The sequence below is a fragment of the Carcharodon carcharias genome, chromosome 4, assembly GCF_017639515.1.
Source record: "Carcharodon carcharias isolate sCarCar2 chromosome 4, sCarCar2.pri, whole genome shotgun sequence".
Lineage (NCBI taxonomy): Eukaryota > Metazoa > Chordata > Chondrichthyes > Lamniformes > Lamnidae > Carcharodon > Carcharodon carcharias.
The window spans coordinates 151,644,738-151,661,629 of record NC_054470.1 but is presented as its reverse complement, the minus strand read 5'-3'; the positions used below and the strand labels follow the sequence as shown (position 1 = coordinate 151,661,629).

The 16,892-nt window shown below is 42.3% G+C and overlaps 1 protein-coding gene across 4 annotated transcripts in view; it reads right to left on the bottom strand.

The window, feature by feature from the left end:
* Positions 1–16,892, bottom strand: part of LOC121277294 (xanthine dehydrogenase-like) — a 232,519-nt gene that overhangs the window by 81,004 nt on the left and 134,623 nt on the right. For all 4 annotated transcript variants that reach the window (XM_041186576.1, XM_041186574.1, XM_041186575.1 and 1 more), the window contains 6 exons: positions 16,289–16,466; positions 12,800–12,903; positions 11,837–11,998; positions 10,651–10,794; positions 8,181–8,304; positions 3,719–3,948 (listed from right to left, as the gene is read on the bottom strand). In XM_041186576.1, the coding sequence (XP_041042510.1) occupies positions 3,719–3,948; positions 8,181–8,304; positions 10,651–10,794; positions 11,837–11,998; positions 12,800–12,903; positions 16,289–16,466 (942 nt within the window). The remainder of the gene's footprint in view (positions 1–3,718; positions 3,949–8,180; positions 8,305–10,650; positions 10,795–11,836; positions 11,999–12,799; positions 12,904–16,288; positions 16,467–16,892) is intronic.

The following is a 16,892-nucleotide window of genomic DNA, read 5'->3' as shown; positions in this document are numbered from 1 at the left end:
GGGATAGGCTAGAGAAGCACATCAGGATGGAAGCTCAACGTCATATCACTGCCGGATATACCCAATGACGGCAGACATGGCAGGAGGAGGACATTGTGCCTGAACATGGTGGACGCAATTAAATGTCCAATTGCAATTTTACAGGGGTTTTTGAATTTTACAAATGGTGCATGGGAACCACGGGGCTTCAGAGACCAACCTGGTAAATGGAGGCGGCAAGCAAGTGGGAGCTCAGTGCTGACTTCATCCAGCAGCCACCATGAGAGCCAACGTGGTGTGTCACAGAAAGTGGAGCAACGCAGTCACTGGCAAATGAATGTAGGAGGTGGGGAAAAGTACCTGCACTGTGGAGTGCTGCCAGAGTGCAATCTGGGTTGTGAAACAGACAGGATGAAGGGGTGTGGATGGATGAGGCCTTGGAAACAGAGAGGCCACCTGCCATGGGCCTCATTCACCCAGGCTTTGGGGCCTCATTCACCCAAGCTTTGGGGCCTCTGGTGAGGAGGAGGAAGAGCAAAGAGGGAGGGAGGGAGATCCAGCCACAGACAGCTGGAAGTCAGCAACTTCAGGCCAACAGGAGGGCCTGCCTCGGGGTATGGACACAGGAGTAGGGCACAGAGAGGCACACAACCAGCCAGCCGAGTGCAGAAGAGGCTACCCTCTAGACAGGCTCTACGTTCAGAGGCTCAGCAACCTTCACGTGTCCAAGCGGCAGTGTTGCCAAAGACTGCGCCTCTCCAAAGAGGCAATGGCTGATCTGTGTACCGTTCTGGAGGATGAGCTGAGCCCTATATGAGGTGGTGGCCACTACTGCCAGTGGTGCTGAAGATCACCTTGGCTCTGAACTTCTACATCTCCAGATTTTTCTAGGAATCCATTGGAGATACATTGGGGATCTCACAGTCTGCAGCTAATGGGTGCATCAAGGTGGTGACTGATGCCCTGTTCAAAAGGGCCAGTGATTATGTGCATTTCTGGTTGATCTGGAGAGTCAAGCTGAGACAGCCATTGGTTTAGGGGTCATTGCTGGATTCTCCCTGGTGCAGGGTTTGATCAACTGCACACATGTGCCCATCAGCCAGAGGCCTTCACCAAGATGAAGGGCTTCCACTCTCTCAATTTACAACTGCTTTGTGATCACTGCAGATAGATCCTTCAGGTATGTGCACAGTTCATGGGAAAAAGCCACATAACACCTGCATACTTCAGCAGTAAAAAGGGCCACAGCTTTTCTGGCTTCAAGGAGCAAAGGGCTACCTACTAAGAACATGGTTACTTATGCACACGCATGGGTGAAGTGAAGAGGTAAAAGACCTGCCACAACCATCAAGCAGGCCATAGGTTTTCTGAAGGTGCAACTGCAGCGCCTTGATCGATTCAGTGGAGCCCTTCAGTATGCCTGAGCAATGGTCTTGCGTATCGTGGTGGTCTACTGTGCACTGCACAACCTGGCGCTACAAAGGAGGGAGGCGTTGAACAATGAGGTTCTTGTGGATCATGATGCCTCCCACCAATGATGAGGTTGTGGAGGAGACAGCTTACCAGTTGATGCAAGATGAGGAACCCCATGGACCACAGGCAAGGCACAATGAGGTATGCACAAGCAAGTTATTTTTTATTCTTTCATGGGATGTGAGCATCTCTGGCAAAAATCAGCATTTGTTGCCCATCCCTAATTGCCTTTGAGAAGGTGGTGGTGAGACAATTGAGTAGCTTGTTACACCATTTCAGAGAGCACTCAAGAGTCATCCACCTTGCTGTGGTTGAGTCACCCACCTTGCTGTGGTTGAGTCACATGTAGGCTAGACCAGGTAAGGTTGGCAGATTTCCTTCCCTAAAGGACATTTGTAAATCAGATGGGTTTTTATGAGAATCAATGATAATTTCACAGTCACTGTTATGGAGACTAGTTTTCAATTCCAGATTTATTAATTAATTGAATTTAAATTCCACCAGCTGCCATGGTGGGATTTGAACCCTTTTCACAGAGCATTAGCCTGGATCCCTGGATTACTAGTGCAATGACATTACCACCTTGCTAATACACAGGTATTTCACATAATTTTAATACCTGTTGGATCCATATCAATTCTGCAGCCCTGATGTTGCTTCCTTCATTTACCATTCCATCACCTTGTGGCCAGTTGCACATTGCACAGTGACAAGGGGGGAAGCATTGACTGCATATGGCATCATCCACACAATCAGACTCTCAAGGGACCCAGAGTATAACTGAAGTGCCATAGGGCTACGAAACATGGAAGGAGACATACAGCCAACACATTAATCCATATTAAATGGCAATAGAAACACAAGGCTTCACAATTTGACACTCCCTTCACCCGTGAGCCCCAAGTGCAGCTGAGTGCTTGTCTTAAATCTCTTACGCATGTTCCTACATGGTGCTCCTGCTGCGCTGTCAGCTGAGGTAGAGTTAGGTTGCTGATTTGGTGCTCCAAGGCTTGGGATAACCTCGGCAGCTGCGCTGTCAGCTGAGGTAGAGTTAGGTTGCTGATTTGGTGCTCCAAGGCTTGGGATAACCTCGACAGCCATCCTTTGGCTGCCTGAGACCGAGAGGGCCCGGTTTGCTGAGGGGCTCCTGCGCAATGTAGGACTCTCCTCTGTCATTCTGGAAGCTGGTGGTATTCATGTCAATGGCAGAGGGGCCAGAAAAGCCACTATCTATATTCGGGATGCCCCGAGAGGAGTCCACAGCTCCTGGCAGCCATTACTCCTCAGTTGCAAGGAACACTTGTATCTCCCTGTTGACCTGAGAAATGTGAGGACCTAGTGGAGACTCCTGACATCTTGTCCCCCTCTTGCCCAGCCACAGCTGGACAGACCTAATGGCCAAGGTCTGTGCACATTTCCTGCATCCACTGAGTGGTTTGCTGGATAGGGCTCTTTATAAGGGTTGCTAATTTTCCGATGGAGGAGGCCATGCAGCATACATTTGACAAATGGAAGCAATCATGGGTATGGGTGCATGTGCCCTCTGGAAGTTCCGCCAGATGTTTCCTTACCTCATAGTGCAGCTCCAGCATTTGCTGTGTTAACGACGACACCAGTGGATACAGACCCTGGCATGAGAAAAGCATCATCCTGGTTATCCAGCTTCTAGATGAAGCTGTGAAGTCCTTTCAGCAATTAATGGAAAAGCTGCACCACATGCAATAGGATGTGCTCAGGTACATCTAAACCAAATTCCAGGGTATGCAGATACATCTAAACCAAACTCAGGAGCCAGCAAACATCTGCCCTTCTAAACTCTATTTTCAGGTCTTAAGCCATTTCAATGTTTCTTTACAATATTTCTTGTACCACTTCCCATACTCTTTTCTTTCATGGTTATTCAAATCAGGTTCCACATTTACAACTTATGCATGAACAGTAATGTGGAGGCCTTTACTCCACTCAGGCAAGTACTTGCTCTATGCATAGCCCCTCATCAGTGTCTTCCATGATACATTCTGGATCAATCAGGAACCCAATGTTGAAACTGAAAAGTGAATGGGAGGTCCACTGTAAAAGGCCTGGAGATGGATCTTAGAGGAGGCATGCAAAAGAATTGGGTTTGGGATTCATGAGCTTTTTAACCATCACTTCAATCTTAAATAGGGATGAAATTTTTGAACAAAATTATATATTATGCACTTCTAATGACATTATATATTTAATGAATTATATTTATATCCATTAAACATTTTTAAAAAGTTACCTGTGTTTCCATGTGGAAATGGTACTGTTCACCCACTCTAAGTTCACCTTCAATTTTGCAAGGAGATACTGAAATAGCGCCGGTAGGATCACCAACAAGTATCTCCTTTGCAGGCGGTGGGTAAAAGGATTTCTTCTCAATAGCTTCATCAAGGGTCACTATTGGTGGTTTTTGATCCTTGTAGGTGACCTTCACTTCTCCTACCATCTGGAGGGCATGATGCTGTGAATCTTAATAGGAAAATGGATATGGTTAACACATGTATGATTTATGATTTTATATCTATTATTAAAAAATCATAAAACTTTTAATTCATAATTTAAATGTAATGTTAGATCAACCAGATAGATATAGTTGTTTGGTAGTACAGGACTTGAATATTGCTCAAAAAAAAGAGACACACTGTCAAAGCTTTTCATCTTGTACTCATCAGGACAGAATCACAAGAATACCAATTGTAATGGGAACAACAATTTATACTGCACGAGAAGGGAGTACTGATTGGTTAGCAAGTGTACTCTGATTAGTAGAGGCATCGCCATGAAGAATGTACCAGTGAGCAGTAAACTGCTAAGCTTTTGTTTAAACTCAACCAGGCCAATCAAAGTCAACCTGCCTGGTTGAATTTAAACAAAAGCTTGGCAGCTAACTGTTCCCTGGTGCATTCCCCTTAGCAATACCACTACCAGAGTCTATTTTCAAACCAATCAGAACTCTCTTCTCATGCAATATAAACTGTTGTTCCCTTTACAATTGGTATTCTTACAAATCCGTCCTGATGAGTACAAGACGAAAAGCTTTGACAGTATTCCTCTTTTTTCAGCAGTATTGTAGATACGTTTTCACTAATTTCTTGAATGATACCTGGTTTCTAATTAAAATTAAGGTTTGCCATCATTCGTTCAAAAATGATACTATTTATCATCTGAAAAATTCATGCAATCGACTTGTAATTTTACTAAGATGACCAATCAACACAATACAGATTTATATAGCAAGTTGAAAACTTTTGAAGTTGAGGGTAGCAATGTGAAGAAGTTTAGGAAAAGAGTTCCAGAGAATAAGGCAAACACAACTACTGGCTCTTTTCTAACTTCATTGGGTTTGGGTTATTCTTCTGAAAAGCACCATTGGTTATTTGAGTTTGGAACCAAGATGGAAGTTAGTTAGGAGTGCACAAGTCAAAAATGCTTCTAATACAAGCTTGCTTAAGAGCTGAGTTTGAACCTTAAGACAGACACTGGCAAATGAGTGGTTTGACTTGTCAAACACCTTTCATAATTCTGCACAGCATAGTATGTTATGCAATAAGATTTACAGTGAGTGGAAAGTCTTAAGCACTATTAGATAAATTTCTTTTGGTATGCTAATTTGAGTGAAAAAGTAGTAGCAAGTACAATGCAGAGAACAGCATTATTAACTTGTTTTCACAAAAGTTCCTGGAGAAAAATATGCCCTTTACTTCAAAGTTACTTACTTAGCAGTGCTTGTAAATACAAGAAAGGTAGGATATAGCATCCCAGCAGATTATAGTTGTAGTCTAAGCACTAGAATACAAGTCTAGTTCGCTATGCCATGTGTTGCACTCCATCTGTATTAGTAGATTTCATCCAAAAGAGCTCCAGTAGGAGCATCAGTGTTCAAATTCGATGAAACTAGGTATAATCCCTTCAGCCAGATTTCTGATTTCCTCTGATCCCAATGATCATGGGAAGAAGAGAATAAGGCAGACAGACCAGGAGATTTTTGACTCCAAAGAATCAACAAGTAATTTAGACCCCTTGCCTGATTGCCCTGCTACAATCCTTGATCATAACTGTTGTTCCGCTAGGTATCTAATTTGTTGAAAAAGGTTTGTGACCAGTCACATGAATCGTGACATAGTCCATTCATAAACTATACAATTAAGTGATTCAGTGTTTGTGAATTACAATGAATTTCTGAGTCTCAAAATGTCAGAATCTGTAAGTAGATACACGTGTTCCCTTTTGGAAAGAAGTTAGTTAGTGACATTCCAAAATACAGACAGTGGTGCATGTGAGATGTTTCTTCACGGTAAAATAATAGGAATATTATACAACAAAAACAGAAAATGCTGGAAATACTCAGGACTAGCAGCATCTGTGGTGAGAGAAACAGAGTTAACGTTTCAAGTCTGTATGACCCTTCTTCAGAGCTAATGAATGGGAATGTTATATTTGGTTCAACATTATCTGAACATGAGAAAAATCACTTCTCTGAATGTGGGGCAAATTTTATTAAGTAGAATCTTTTTTATCTAAAACATTCAGTGAGATGAGTACGTTTTTTATTTATGTGTATTGCTAGCATTGAATCACATCCTTCAAAAGCACATACTAGGAAATCACCAATAAAAATTAAATTGGAACAAACTGAGGACAATTAATTAAAATACAGCCAAAGCTGCACCTAGACAACAAGCAACTCTGAAATGTTGTTTAATACGGACACAGATTTACATGGAACCCCAAACTTTACAGTTCTTAGTAACAAATAAAGAGAACTGACAGATGACAGCAAGTGTGCACTGTTAAAACATCACTTTGACAAAGAAACTCCCTAACAAGAGAGGCTAAATAATCAAAACTTTCTAATAATGTTCTGTAAAATTATTACTTATTCCACCCTGTGAATCAATTACCTTCACGACGTGAAGAGAAACTTCTCATATTGTCTCATAAATCCGTCTCACAGCTAACTGATAAATCAGATCAGTTGCTGTGTGATTATTTTCCCTAACATAATTAGGTAATATTTCAAGTGACATCAACAGAGTATGGCAAAGGTAATTGTATCCTGTAGTGTTATTTATTTTACTAATAATGTAGCTTAACAATCATCGGCATTCTGTAAGCAGTGGCACTGAAATTATCCCGAATGATGTCTTTAGATCCATCCTTTACATGTGCCTCAGAGCATGTTGGAAAATTTTGACCAGAAGTTGGTGTGAAGCAGCAAGAAAGCCTCATAAACATTAAGGGCTAGATTTTCATCAAGGAGACGGGTATCAAGAGTTGGGTATTTTCCCAACCCCACAATCCCATCTCCATCCTGGAGGAGCCCAGCCACCCTATTTTGGTGTCGGGGAGGTGGGTGTGGGCTGGAGACGGGCCCGCCACCTCTCGAGGCAGGCCCAAGGCAGCAATGGAGGCGGGTGGATTACAAGGCGGGCAGGCTAGAAGGCTTACCTTCCATTTACTGGGACATCGGTTCAGTTGTATTCATGACTGTGAGGATCCCCTGGTTCTCATCCCTCACCGTCTTTCACCGACCCTCTGCACCAACCCCATTACCCACCAACTGTACTGAGGCCATCTGGGAGAAAAAATATCCAAATATGGCCATCTGTTCAAACTGCTTCTGTTGATACAATTGCCAGAGGACCTCAATATGAATGCTTTGCTGAACTTCAAGAATAGCTAATGGATTCAGATCAGCAGGGGTCTCTTCACATACATTGAAGAGGAGTGCTAGCTTTGTATGATTGACATCTTTATTATCTTTACTATGCAATAACCTGATTTTCCTTGAAAGAGTTTTTCCAATGATAGCACTGGAGGGGTTGCAAAGGAGATTCACCAGGACGTTGCCTGGGATGAAACATTTAAGTTATGAAGAGAGGTTGGATAGACTCGGGTTGTTTTCATTGGAGCAGAGAAGACTGAGGGGTGACCTGATTGAGGTGTACAAGATTATGAGGGGCTTGGACAAGGTGGATAGGGAGCAGCTGTTCTTCTTAGTTGAAAAGTCAGTCACAAGGGGGCATAAATTCAAGGTGAGGGGCAGGATATTTAAGGGGGATATGAGGAAAAACTTTTTTACCCAGAGGGTGGTGGCAGTCTGGAATGCACTGCCAGGGAAGGTGGTGGAGGCGGGTTGCCTCACATCCTTTAAAAAGTACCTGGATGAGCACCCAGCACATCATAGCATTCAAGGCTATGGGCCAAGTGCTGGTAAATGGGATTAGGTAGGTAGGTCAGGTGTTTCTCATGTGTCGGTGCAGACTCGATGGGCCGAAGGGCCTCTTCTGCTCTGTGATTCTGTGATTCAATGTCTGCGTGTTTATTCGGGCACAATTATGAGGTATGAAGAGGATTAAAGCTAACAACCTAGCTGCCTTCTCTGTATCTCTTCCAGATATTTTAGCCTTTTCATAGCCCTGTCAACAGCCAAGTGCAACTCTCCTTTAAGAGGTGCTGGTTGTCTTTAAATGGAATCAATCAAACCCAATTTCTTCTCTCCCTGAACAGACGCAGCCAATAAGCGGCATTGGCTGCACATCTGCGCAAGCTGGCGGCACTAATCTTAAGTGGTCCATGACCACATGAACAAGAAGGTACAGTAGGCTCACCGCCTCCTCTGTGCTTGTTTTCAGGCATGATTAGATTTCTGGGAATTGAATTTAATAAAATTCAGATTTGTACTATTTCAATTGCATTACCGGCAACACACAGTGCGATTGGCTGCCCAGCATACAGAACAGGACCACTGCTCAAAATCTCTTCAACCTCCATTGGTGGAGGCACAAATGTATTGGATCCAGGTATGTCCTTTGCTTTTAGCACCTATAATATGAAATAGAAGAAATAAATTAATTCAAAGATCAATATTTTTGGACGAGTTTTTACTGGTGAGGTAATGCCCATGGGAATGGATCATTTTTTCCAGCCTTTATTAGAATCATAGGCCAGAATTTTCCCATTGGCGATTTGGGGGTGGGGCCCGCTGACCGTCAGGAAAATGATGTGGGATGACGTCAGGAGGAACCCCCGATGTCATCCCAATCCCTTTAAATTTTCAGGAAGGCGGGCGGACAGCTGATTTCGCTGTCCGCCCGCCGACCTGTCAATGGCCAATTGAGGTCATTGACAGGATACTTAAAGTAATTAAAGGCCCTGCCCATCCAACCTTAAGACTGGCGGGCAGGCCAGGAGCCCCAGCGGGCTTCTGATAATACACGAAACCTCATCCACTGGCAGGATGAGGTTTCATGTTCCTTTTTAAAAACTTTAATAAATGTAATGTTATATTTATTAATCTGTCCCATCTTGTGTGACATTGTCACGAGTGGGACATGATAATAATATTTTCTTTTTTCCTAGTTTTTAAGTTTTTTAGACTGTCACTAATCTCCCTGAGACATCACTTAGTCTCAGGGAGCAGTGCGCTCTTTCGAGCGCATGCACGAAAGAGCGCACTTTGACAGCTGGAGGTTCCCTCCCCCCCACCACACAGGAAGCGCATAGCGCTTCCTGTCGGGCAGGCCTTAATTGGCCCGCCTACTTAAAATGGCAGTGGGCCCCGTTTCAGCAGCGGGGGTCAGCTGTCTGCCTGCCGCCGAGCCAGTGGGGCCCACATGCCCAAGGGCAAAATTCTGTCCATAAATTCATAAGCCTGTTTTTGCATCAGTCTCTAGAAGACAACGTTTCTCTTAAAATGCCCAGGGCTTTCCCACCATTGTGACATTAATCCTTATGCCCTGTTTGAATGAGACTTTAATTTACTGCCATCGAGGTATACTTATATATAAATCATGCATTATACACACTGTTCTATGCCTACCAACAACTATACTGAGATCGAACCCGATTACTTCCCGTAGAGAATTGCTTTTTAAAAATATATCATTCCAAATATAGACAAATGTTAAGCGCCAATGTTAATTGAGTTGTGAGGAGGATGCAAAGATGCTTTGAGGGGATTTGGAGAGGCTAAGCGAGTGAGCTAAAATCTGGCAGATGGAATATAATATGGATAAATGTGAAGCTATCCACTTTGGTAGGAAAAACAAAAATACAGAGTATTTTTTAAATGGAGAGGCACTGCGAAATGTTGAACTTCAAAGGGACTTGGGTGTCCTTGTTCATGAGTCACTGAAAGTTAACATGCAGGTACAGCAATGAATTAAGGCGGCAAAAAGTATGTTGACCTTTATTACAAGGGGATTTGAGTATAGGAGTAAACATGTCTTACTGCATTTATATAGAACCTTGGTGAGAGTGCACCTGGAGCAGCGTGTGCAGTTTTGGTCCCCTTAAGAAAGGAAAGATATACTTGCCATAGAGGTAGTTCAACAAAGGTTCACAAAAATTACTTTCTGGGATGGAGGGATGTCCTATGAGGAAAGATTAAATAGGCTGGGCCTTTATTCTCTGGAGGTTAGAAGAGTGAGAGGTGATCTCATTCAAACATACAGAACTCTTACAGGGCTTGACAGGGTAGGAAGGATGTTTCCCTTGGCTGGGGTGGGGGGGGGTCTAGAACCAGGGGACACAGTCTCAGAATAGGGAGTGGGCCATTTAGGACTCAGAGGAATTTCTTCACTCAGAGGGTGGTGAATCTTTGCAATTCCCTGCCCCAGACAGTTGTGGAGGCTCAGTCATTGAGTATGTTCAAGACTGAGATTGATAGATTTCTACATATTGAAAACAGCAAGAGATATGGGGATAGTGCAGGAAAATGATGTTGAAGTAAAAGATCAGCCACGATCTCATTGAATGGCGGAGAGGGCTCCAAGAACTGAATGGCCTACTCCTGCCCCTATTTCTTCTGTTCCTATGTGAGCTTGATTATAGGTTTCCCTTTGCACACCAGTGCTGAAAGTCTTTACATAGGTGTTATTTGATTTTACTGAAAACAACAAGTTGCATTCATACAGCATCTTTAATGTAGTAAAGCATCCCAAGGTGCTTCACCAAATCACAAATGTAACATGCTGAAAAGCAGCAAAATCTGTCTTTTTCCTTCCCAGGTGCTGACAACCCCACTTCAGCATTTTGTGTTCTATTTCAGGTTTACAGCATTTGTAGTTTTGTGTACTTTTAAAAAAAATTGTATTCTTAAATACAAGTTATTTAATGTATTGGAAACAAATTAAACAATGCACTTCACAAATCGTATTAAATACTTACTGCAGCAGCACCAGGTACACTCATGGCTGCTGTAATGTCTATGGTGCTGATAGTTGCATTTCCCTCTGTGCTCAGAACGAATGCTGCAAATAGCTCATTAGGAACAGGCAGTAAGTCGTTGATGAACTGAGCTTCACCAGAAGTCTGGGTGTAAGGCAAAGGAAAGGTAATTAGAATTGCCCTAATGCATTGTCTACTATAATACTTTCCCCAGTAACAAGAAGGTCTTCTGTTCCATCGACCAAGCTGGCAGAAGTGCGGTTTGCTTGACTGACGTGGCACTGATCACAGAGAAATTCCCAGAATTTGCCTCAAATGCCTTTTTTAAAACCCCTGGTGATATTCCTATCAGCTCACTTATGGGATGGTAGCCAGGATATTGCTGTTACTACAGGAGTCAGGGGCCTCCAACCACTTAAGGGGGCAGGCATAGCCTTGAAGTCCAAGAAACTGCCATCAATCATCTACAACCTTGATATTAATAGTTGCTTGATAGTACAGTACTTTAGTATTGCTGAAAAAAGAGACATGCTTTTGAAGCTTTTTGTCTTGCACTCATCAGGACAGATTTGCAAGAATTTATACTGCATGAGAAGAAGGTGCACTTGCCAACCTTTGTAATTTTAAATCCCTCATACAGGATAAGATCAGTCCATTCCTGATTTGTTCTCAGGCGTCTCTTTTTTAAAAGCATAAAGTACAAAGAGTGACATTTGCTTCTGCCTGTTATAAAAGTCCAAGAGCTGCATGATAATTCAATTTTGTTTGACTCATATCATCCTAAAATTAGTTTGATAAAAACCATTCTGCCTACATAGGCAACAAGCAAATGCATTTTACCTAAAAAAAAACAGCATTATCAATGGCACTTTGTAGGAATTTATCACTTGTTTAGAATAGATGATAGTGACAGGGTTAGCCAACATGAGTAAGCTGAGGTTTTGGGGGCTTCTACACATGAAATGAACTGAAACTGTGACATTTTTAGGAAGTGTGCAATGAAATCTCATTTGCAATCTCTGGGAATTTAAAGATCACCAAAAGAAAGATCAGAATATTTTGTTCAGATTGCCTGGGTATACTCTAGGGCATAAATAAAACTTAATTATTGGACAATACTCTGCATGCCAATGTACACAATGCATACATCAAGTGGTACCGCACAGAAGACAACTAAAAATCCTACCTGCAGGTGGGCATTTAATTTTGGCATAGGCTTTGTCAAAGGGTATTCCTCTGGCTTGCTGCAGTAAGTTTGTTTTCCTGTGGATACAGGACGTTCCAAAGAGTACTGGGCACTCCGATTACAAGGTGAAACAACATTTTCACTCAGCAGAGACAGGAAAAACTGATCAAAAAAAGTTTACAGTAGACTTATTAATCAAATAAACTAGAATCAAAAGTTAGCAATACAAGTACAGTGTTTTAGATTTTTGGGGGTGCAACTGGTCTGTTAGCAGTACTGAAGTTCACAGAAAAATCGTTCAGACTCTTTTTGGAGACTCGTTTCCTAGTCTCACTGTCACTTTTGTTTAATTTTAAATCAAAAATCTTGACAACATTTTTCCAAGCCAATGGAAAATAAAACCTAGTGCTATGACAAATCGGCTTCTGGTTCGCTATGAACCCATTCCTATTGCTGGTGGAAACAAATTCACCATGAGAATGTTTAAAATAAATCTGCTAAAAACTGATAGCAAATCTGGAACAATAATATAATCAATAAATTACTGGAAACTGGACAGCATAGTGGATTATTACACTGGCCTTTCACTTCTGCAACTTGGATTGAATGCCAGTCAAACTGAACCTCAATTGATGAATGGAGGCAATTTGTCCTCGTCTAAGTTAGATGTTTCACTAGCTCTCACTGTATTGCAATTAGGATCAGTAATGTTGGTCAATTTTCCACTCCCTAAGGACTGCTGTGGTGTCTCCATTACAAAATGGCCAAGACTGCTGAATTAGCCAGAGACCAGATTCAAACTTGGAATCTCTGTTTGTATCACTCAGTGATATACTCTGTGGCATATTTATACAACGAATCATTAATCTCTGACCAAGTCTCAACCCCTCTTTCTCCCATAATTCATTTTAGATTTAGGAACCAATATAAAACATTGAATAATAACACATTTTTAAGAGTTACCTTATAGAAAAGCCCAAGTGCCAGTGATTTCCTGTATTTAGCGCTAGCAAGTAGTGGATTGTTGTCATCAGGAATTAGTTCCTTCTCAAGTATCGTCAAGGCACCTGTAACCATCACTTTTAATAATCAATGACCATACTAATTTATCAGCAACATAAAAAGTCTTGTATTCTGCCTTGATCTCAACTGATATGCAACTAGTTATATCAGAACATAAATTAGCAATTGAAAAACTGAGTCAACCTCCTGCACTATAAAGGGAGAGGAGGAAGAGGAGCTGGGCAAAAAGGAGGAAGCAGAAGCGGTGGAAGAGAAGGTGGCAGTAAGGGGAAAGGAGTGGGAGGCAAGGGAGGGGGAAGGAGGAGGAGAAGGTGAGGGGGAAAGGTGGGGAGGAATAAAAGCTTGTTTTTAATCACAGAAGGCAAGGGGGAGACATAAAGGACGGGGAGGGGGTAGGACAGCTGAAAAGACAAGAGGAAGGAGAAAGGTGTGGGGGCTGAGGAGGGAGTGGAAATGGCTGACAGGGGAGGTATGCATTTAGGGAAGAAGCAGCAAGGAGAGAGGGGAAGGGGAAAGAAATAGGAAGGGGCAGAAGAGAATGGAAAGGCGAGAGGAAAGGCTGGGAAGCAGTGAGAGGAGTAGAGAGGAGAGGAGATTAGGGGAAAGACAAGGATAGGAAAATGAAGGAGCGGGATGTGGGGGAGGTTTGTTTTTATTAGTGGGAATGGAGGGTGCCTCATTTCGATATTGGCCCCAAAAGATCCTGGATTCAAGGTGGTTCCAGGCATAGATTCGTACCTCTGTGAATAGAGGTACTGGAATCCATTAGTGCGTAAATTGTCAGTTTCTTCCTCAGTGGAAGGTAGAGATTTTTAGTGGGAAGAAGGACTAAGCTCGTGAACACCAATGTGAAGTTCAGTGCTAGGATTATTTTTTACTGTTTGTACCCAGTGTTACTGTAGGGCACTGCGGGTCTTTTACAAGAGGTTGACATTTCTATTTTCTATAACAGTCCTCCTTCTGGCCTTGCTAAATCAGGTTCACAATTTAGTAATAATTAATTCTGGGCAGTTCTGTGCTTTAGACGCTTGCTCATTCGGAACGCTGTAAACCAATCACATTTCATTGAAGGTCTTTGCACTAAGAAAGGAAACCTCCATCCTAACACTCTGAGCCAGAGTCCCAAGGTGCAACAAGAGTGCATCACCCAGTCCTCCTGCATCACACCTTCAAAGCAGAATTCTGCCCACTTTAAATTTCAATTTCAATATACATTGTAATAGGCAGAAATCATCAATGGCAAAGGGATGCGCTTGACAGTGACTTCGAAAACAGGTCCAGACAAAGGCTTGGATGGCTCTAGAGAAGTGATTTCCTGTATGCTGACGTCACTTGAAATTGGCATTATTTAGAGTGGATTGGTGGCGTCCAGCAACAGAGCAAGCAGCAGACAGAGAGATCAGCCAATTTGACAGGCAGCAACAGAGCAAGCAGCAGACAGACAGATCAGCTAATTGGATAGGCAGCAAAACAGGAAGTAAAAAGCATGGAATATATTAGTTTTCTAACAAAGATCAAAATGTCAAAGATAAAGGTTGGGGCTTAGAGGATTAAAGGAAAAACTGAAATACGATAAACAAATATAAGAAAAATTTCTATTATTTTAAAAATGCTGTAATGAGAGAATTAGATTCCCCATTTATAAAACTAGATTTTAGCAGTCAAAGAGGTTGTTCAATAGTAATCATTAATTAGTAAGCCATTAGAAATTTTGTTGCTTCTGATTGAACAAGGCTGAATAGCTTCATAGATTTTTTACAGCGAGAATAGTGCATAAATAGTTGAAATGCATGTCAAATTAGTAATTCTGTTGATTGCACCTGAAAAGCCTTTCACAGAACATCCTGTGGAGGAGCAGGGCATCACTGACAACAACTTCCAGATTTTGTTTTAAATTTATTCATGGAGTGTGGGCTTCACTGGCTAGGCCAGCTTTTACTGCCCATCCCCAATTGCCCTTGAGAAGGTGACCACTGTATTTAACTATGTATGTGCAGACACCAGAGACTGCTGTCAGTTTTGCACAGTAATGATGGCAAGTTTGACAGTTTCACTATCATTACAGCTGCAAATTCTAGGGCCTAGATTTTTTCAGAGGCATGGTGGCCCAATGGAGCTTCCAGAAAGGTGGGCGGGTCCTGAATGTGGAAGTCCCGCCTCCTTTTCTGACAGATCCAACTTTTTCCTGTTGGAGAAAGGGGCAGGGCATGATTCAGATGCGAGAAACCCAAATTCAGCAGGGTCATTTGAACTCAGTGCTGACCCCATTTTGGCTGCTGCAAGGGATTTAACCTGCAGAATGGGAGTCATTAATTTATGGAGCAGACGTAAAGGTTCTTGAAGGGAAGGGAAGGTATGTATAACTATCATGATGTGAAGTTATTTAATTCCCCAACCTTTTAAAAAATGAATAAAAATGGGATGCAGGTGTGATCAAGTTAAAAAATAACCTCTGACATAGCAGTTTCAATAGCTGTTTGTTGACATTTCCCCAAGGGCTATTATGAATGTTTGGCTGATTTCCAAAAGCTACAATTATCTCAGCAGAGTGTGGGGGAGGGAGTTTTGAGTTCACAGTATGATTGACAGCTAAAGAAAGCTACTAAAGAGTTAGCTGTCTTTGATATGGGGTATTGACTAGAAGTTTGTTTTTAATAACAGATTAATTACTTGAGATTTTAACAATGGACTTTCATGAATGAGATTCTTTTGTTGCCATCAAGTCTGTACAGTGAAATCTGTATTAGATTTTTAGAACTTTATTTCTCTCCATATGGCTCCTGAGGTCTACCAAGGGTGGATATTGCGAGTGTTGGCATGAAGGTTTAAAGGGCCATGGGGGATTGGATGGGGGCCTGAGTTAGCATGGGTTAACCTGAGTTGGCATGCAAGCTAGAAGGGACTACGGGGACAGATGGGGGTCATGAGTAGGCACTGAGTTGACATAAGGCCATGGAAATGCCATGGGGAGTGGGGGAGGGGTGGGGGGGCAGTGGGGGTTGGTGACAGGATGTGAGTGCCAGAGGGCCCAAAACACAATCGAACAGTGAACCGAGGCAGCCCTTTAAACCAGCCCGCCTCGGCACTCAGCTGCCTCTAATCTGCTTCCGAGGATGATGGGCCCGACACTATCTCACACTCACTCCCCCCAGAGCAAAGATCCCGCCATTCGGGGGCTTTTGTACCAAAATGAGTGTGGGCAGCCAGGAAATTTGCCAACTCGAGCTACCCACCTCAGTAATGAAAATCCAGTCTTAGGTTTATACTTGTAAAGTTTATCGAAATGTGATCGCATGCAGAAATCAAAAAGAAACCCATTAAATTTTGCAATTTGAGAGTTATAAAATGGACCAGGCTTACACCAATATGGTGCAAATCACCTTTTGATTTTCAGTTCTCACGTACGTCAAAACAGAATCATGCACTTACCTTGCAAAGTCACATTGCAAGTGATATCCTTGCCTTGGAGGTATTTTTCCGTGGCAACAGCATGAATGAAATGTTTACTGATTCCAGTGTATACCATTGAGATGGATTCTACCGATTGCTTCTTATCCCAAGCTCTTAATTGAACACGGAACCCAGCGCTCACATAAGTGTGGGCATTCTATAAAAGAAAAAGGGGAAGACAGTATTAGGGTTGTAACAAGTGGAAATCATGGAAATTGTTTTAGATTTTATTCATGAAGCACTAGAGGAATGCACAGGTGATAAAAGATGCCATGTCTTTTCAATGAAAGGAATGATCCAGATAATGTATCTAAACCAGAGCTACTGGAAATTGATTTGATTTTCAAAACAACACTGAGAGAAGATCCTCTCTTCTCCATTTCCTGAACTTGATATAAACCCATTTCATGAGCAAATGTTAGTAATGGGCTCTGTTTTCAGAAGCACTGTAACATAATGGTTATGTTTCAGGTTTTTACATTTTTTTTGGTTCTAGGTTTTATTTTGTCTTCAGTTTCTTGGCCTATCCTTTATGTAAGCCTCATTCCTCACAAGAGCGAGAGCATTTCCACCATCTTTTTTA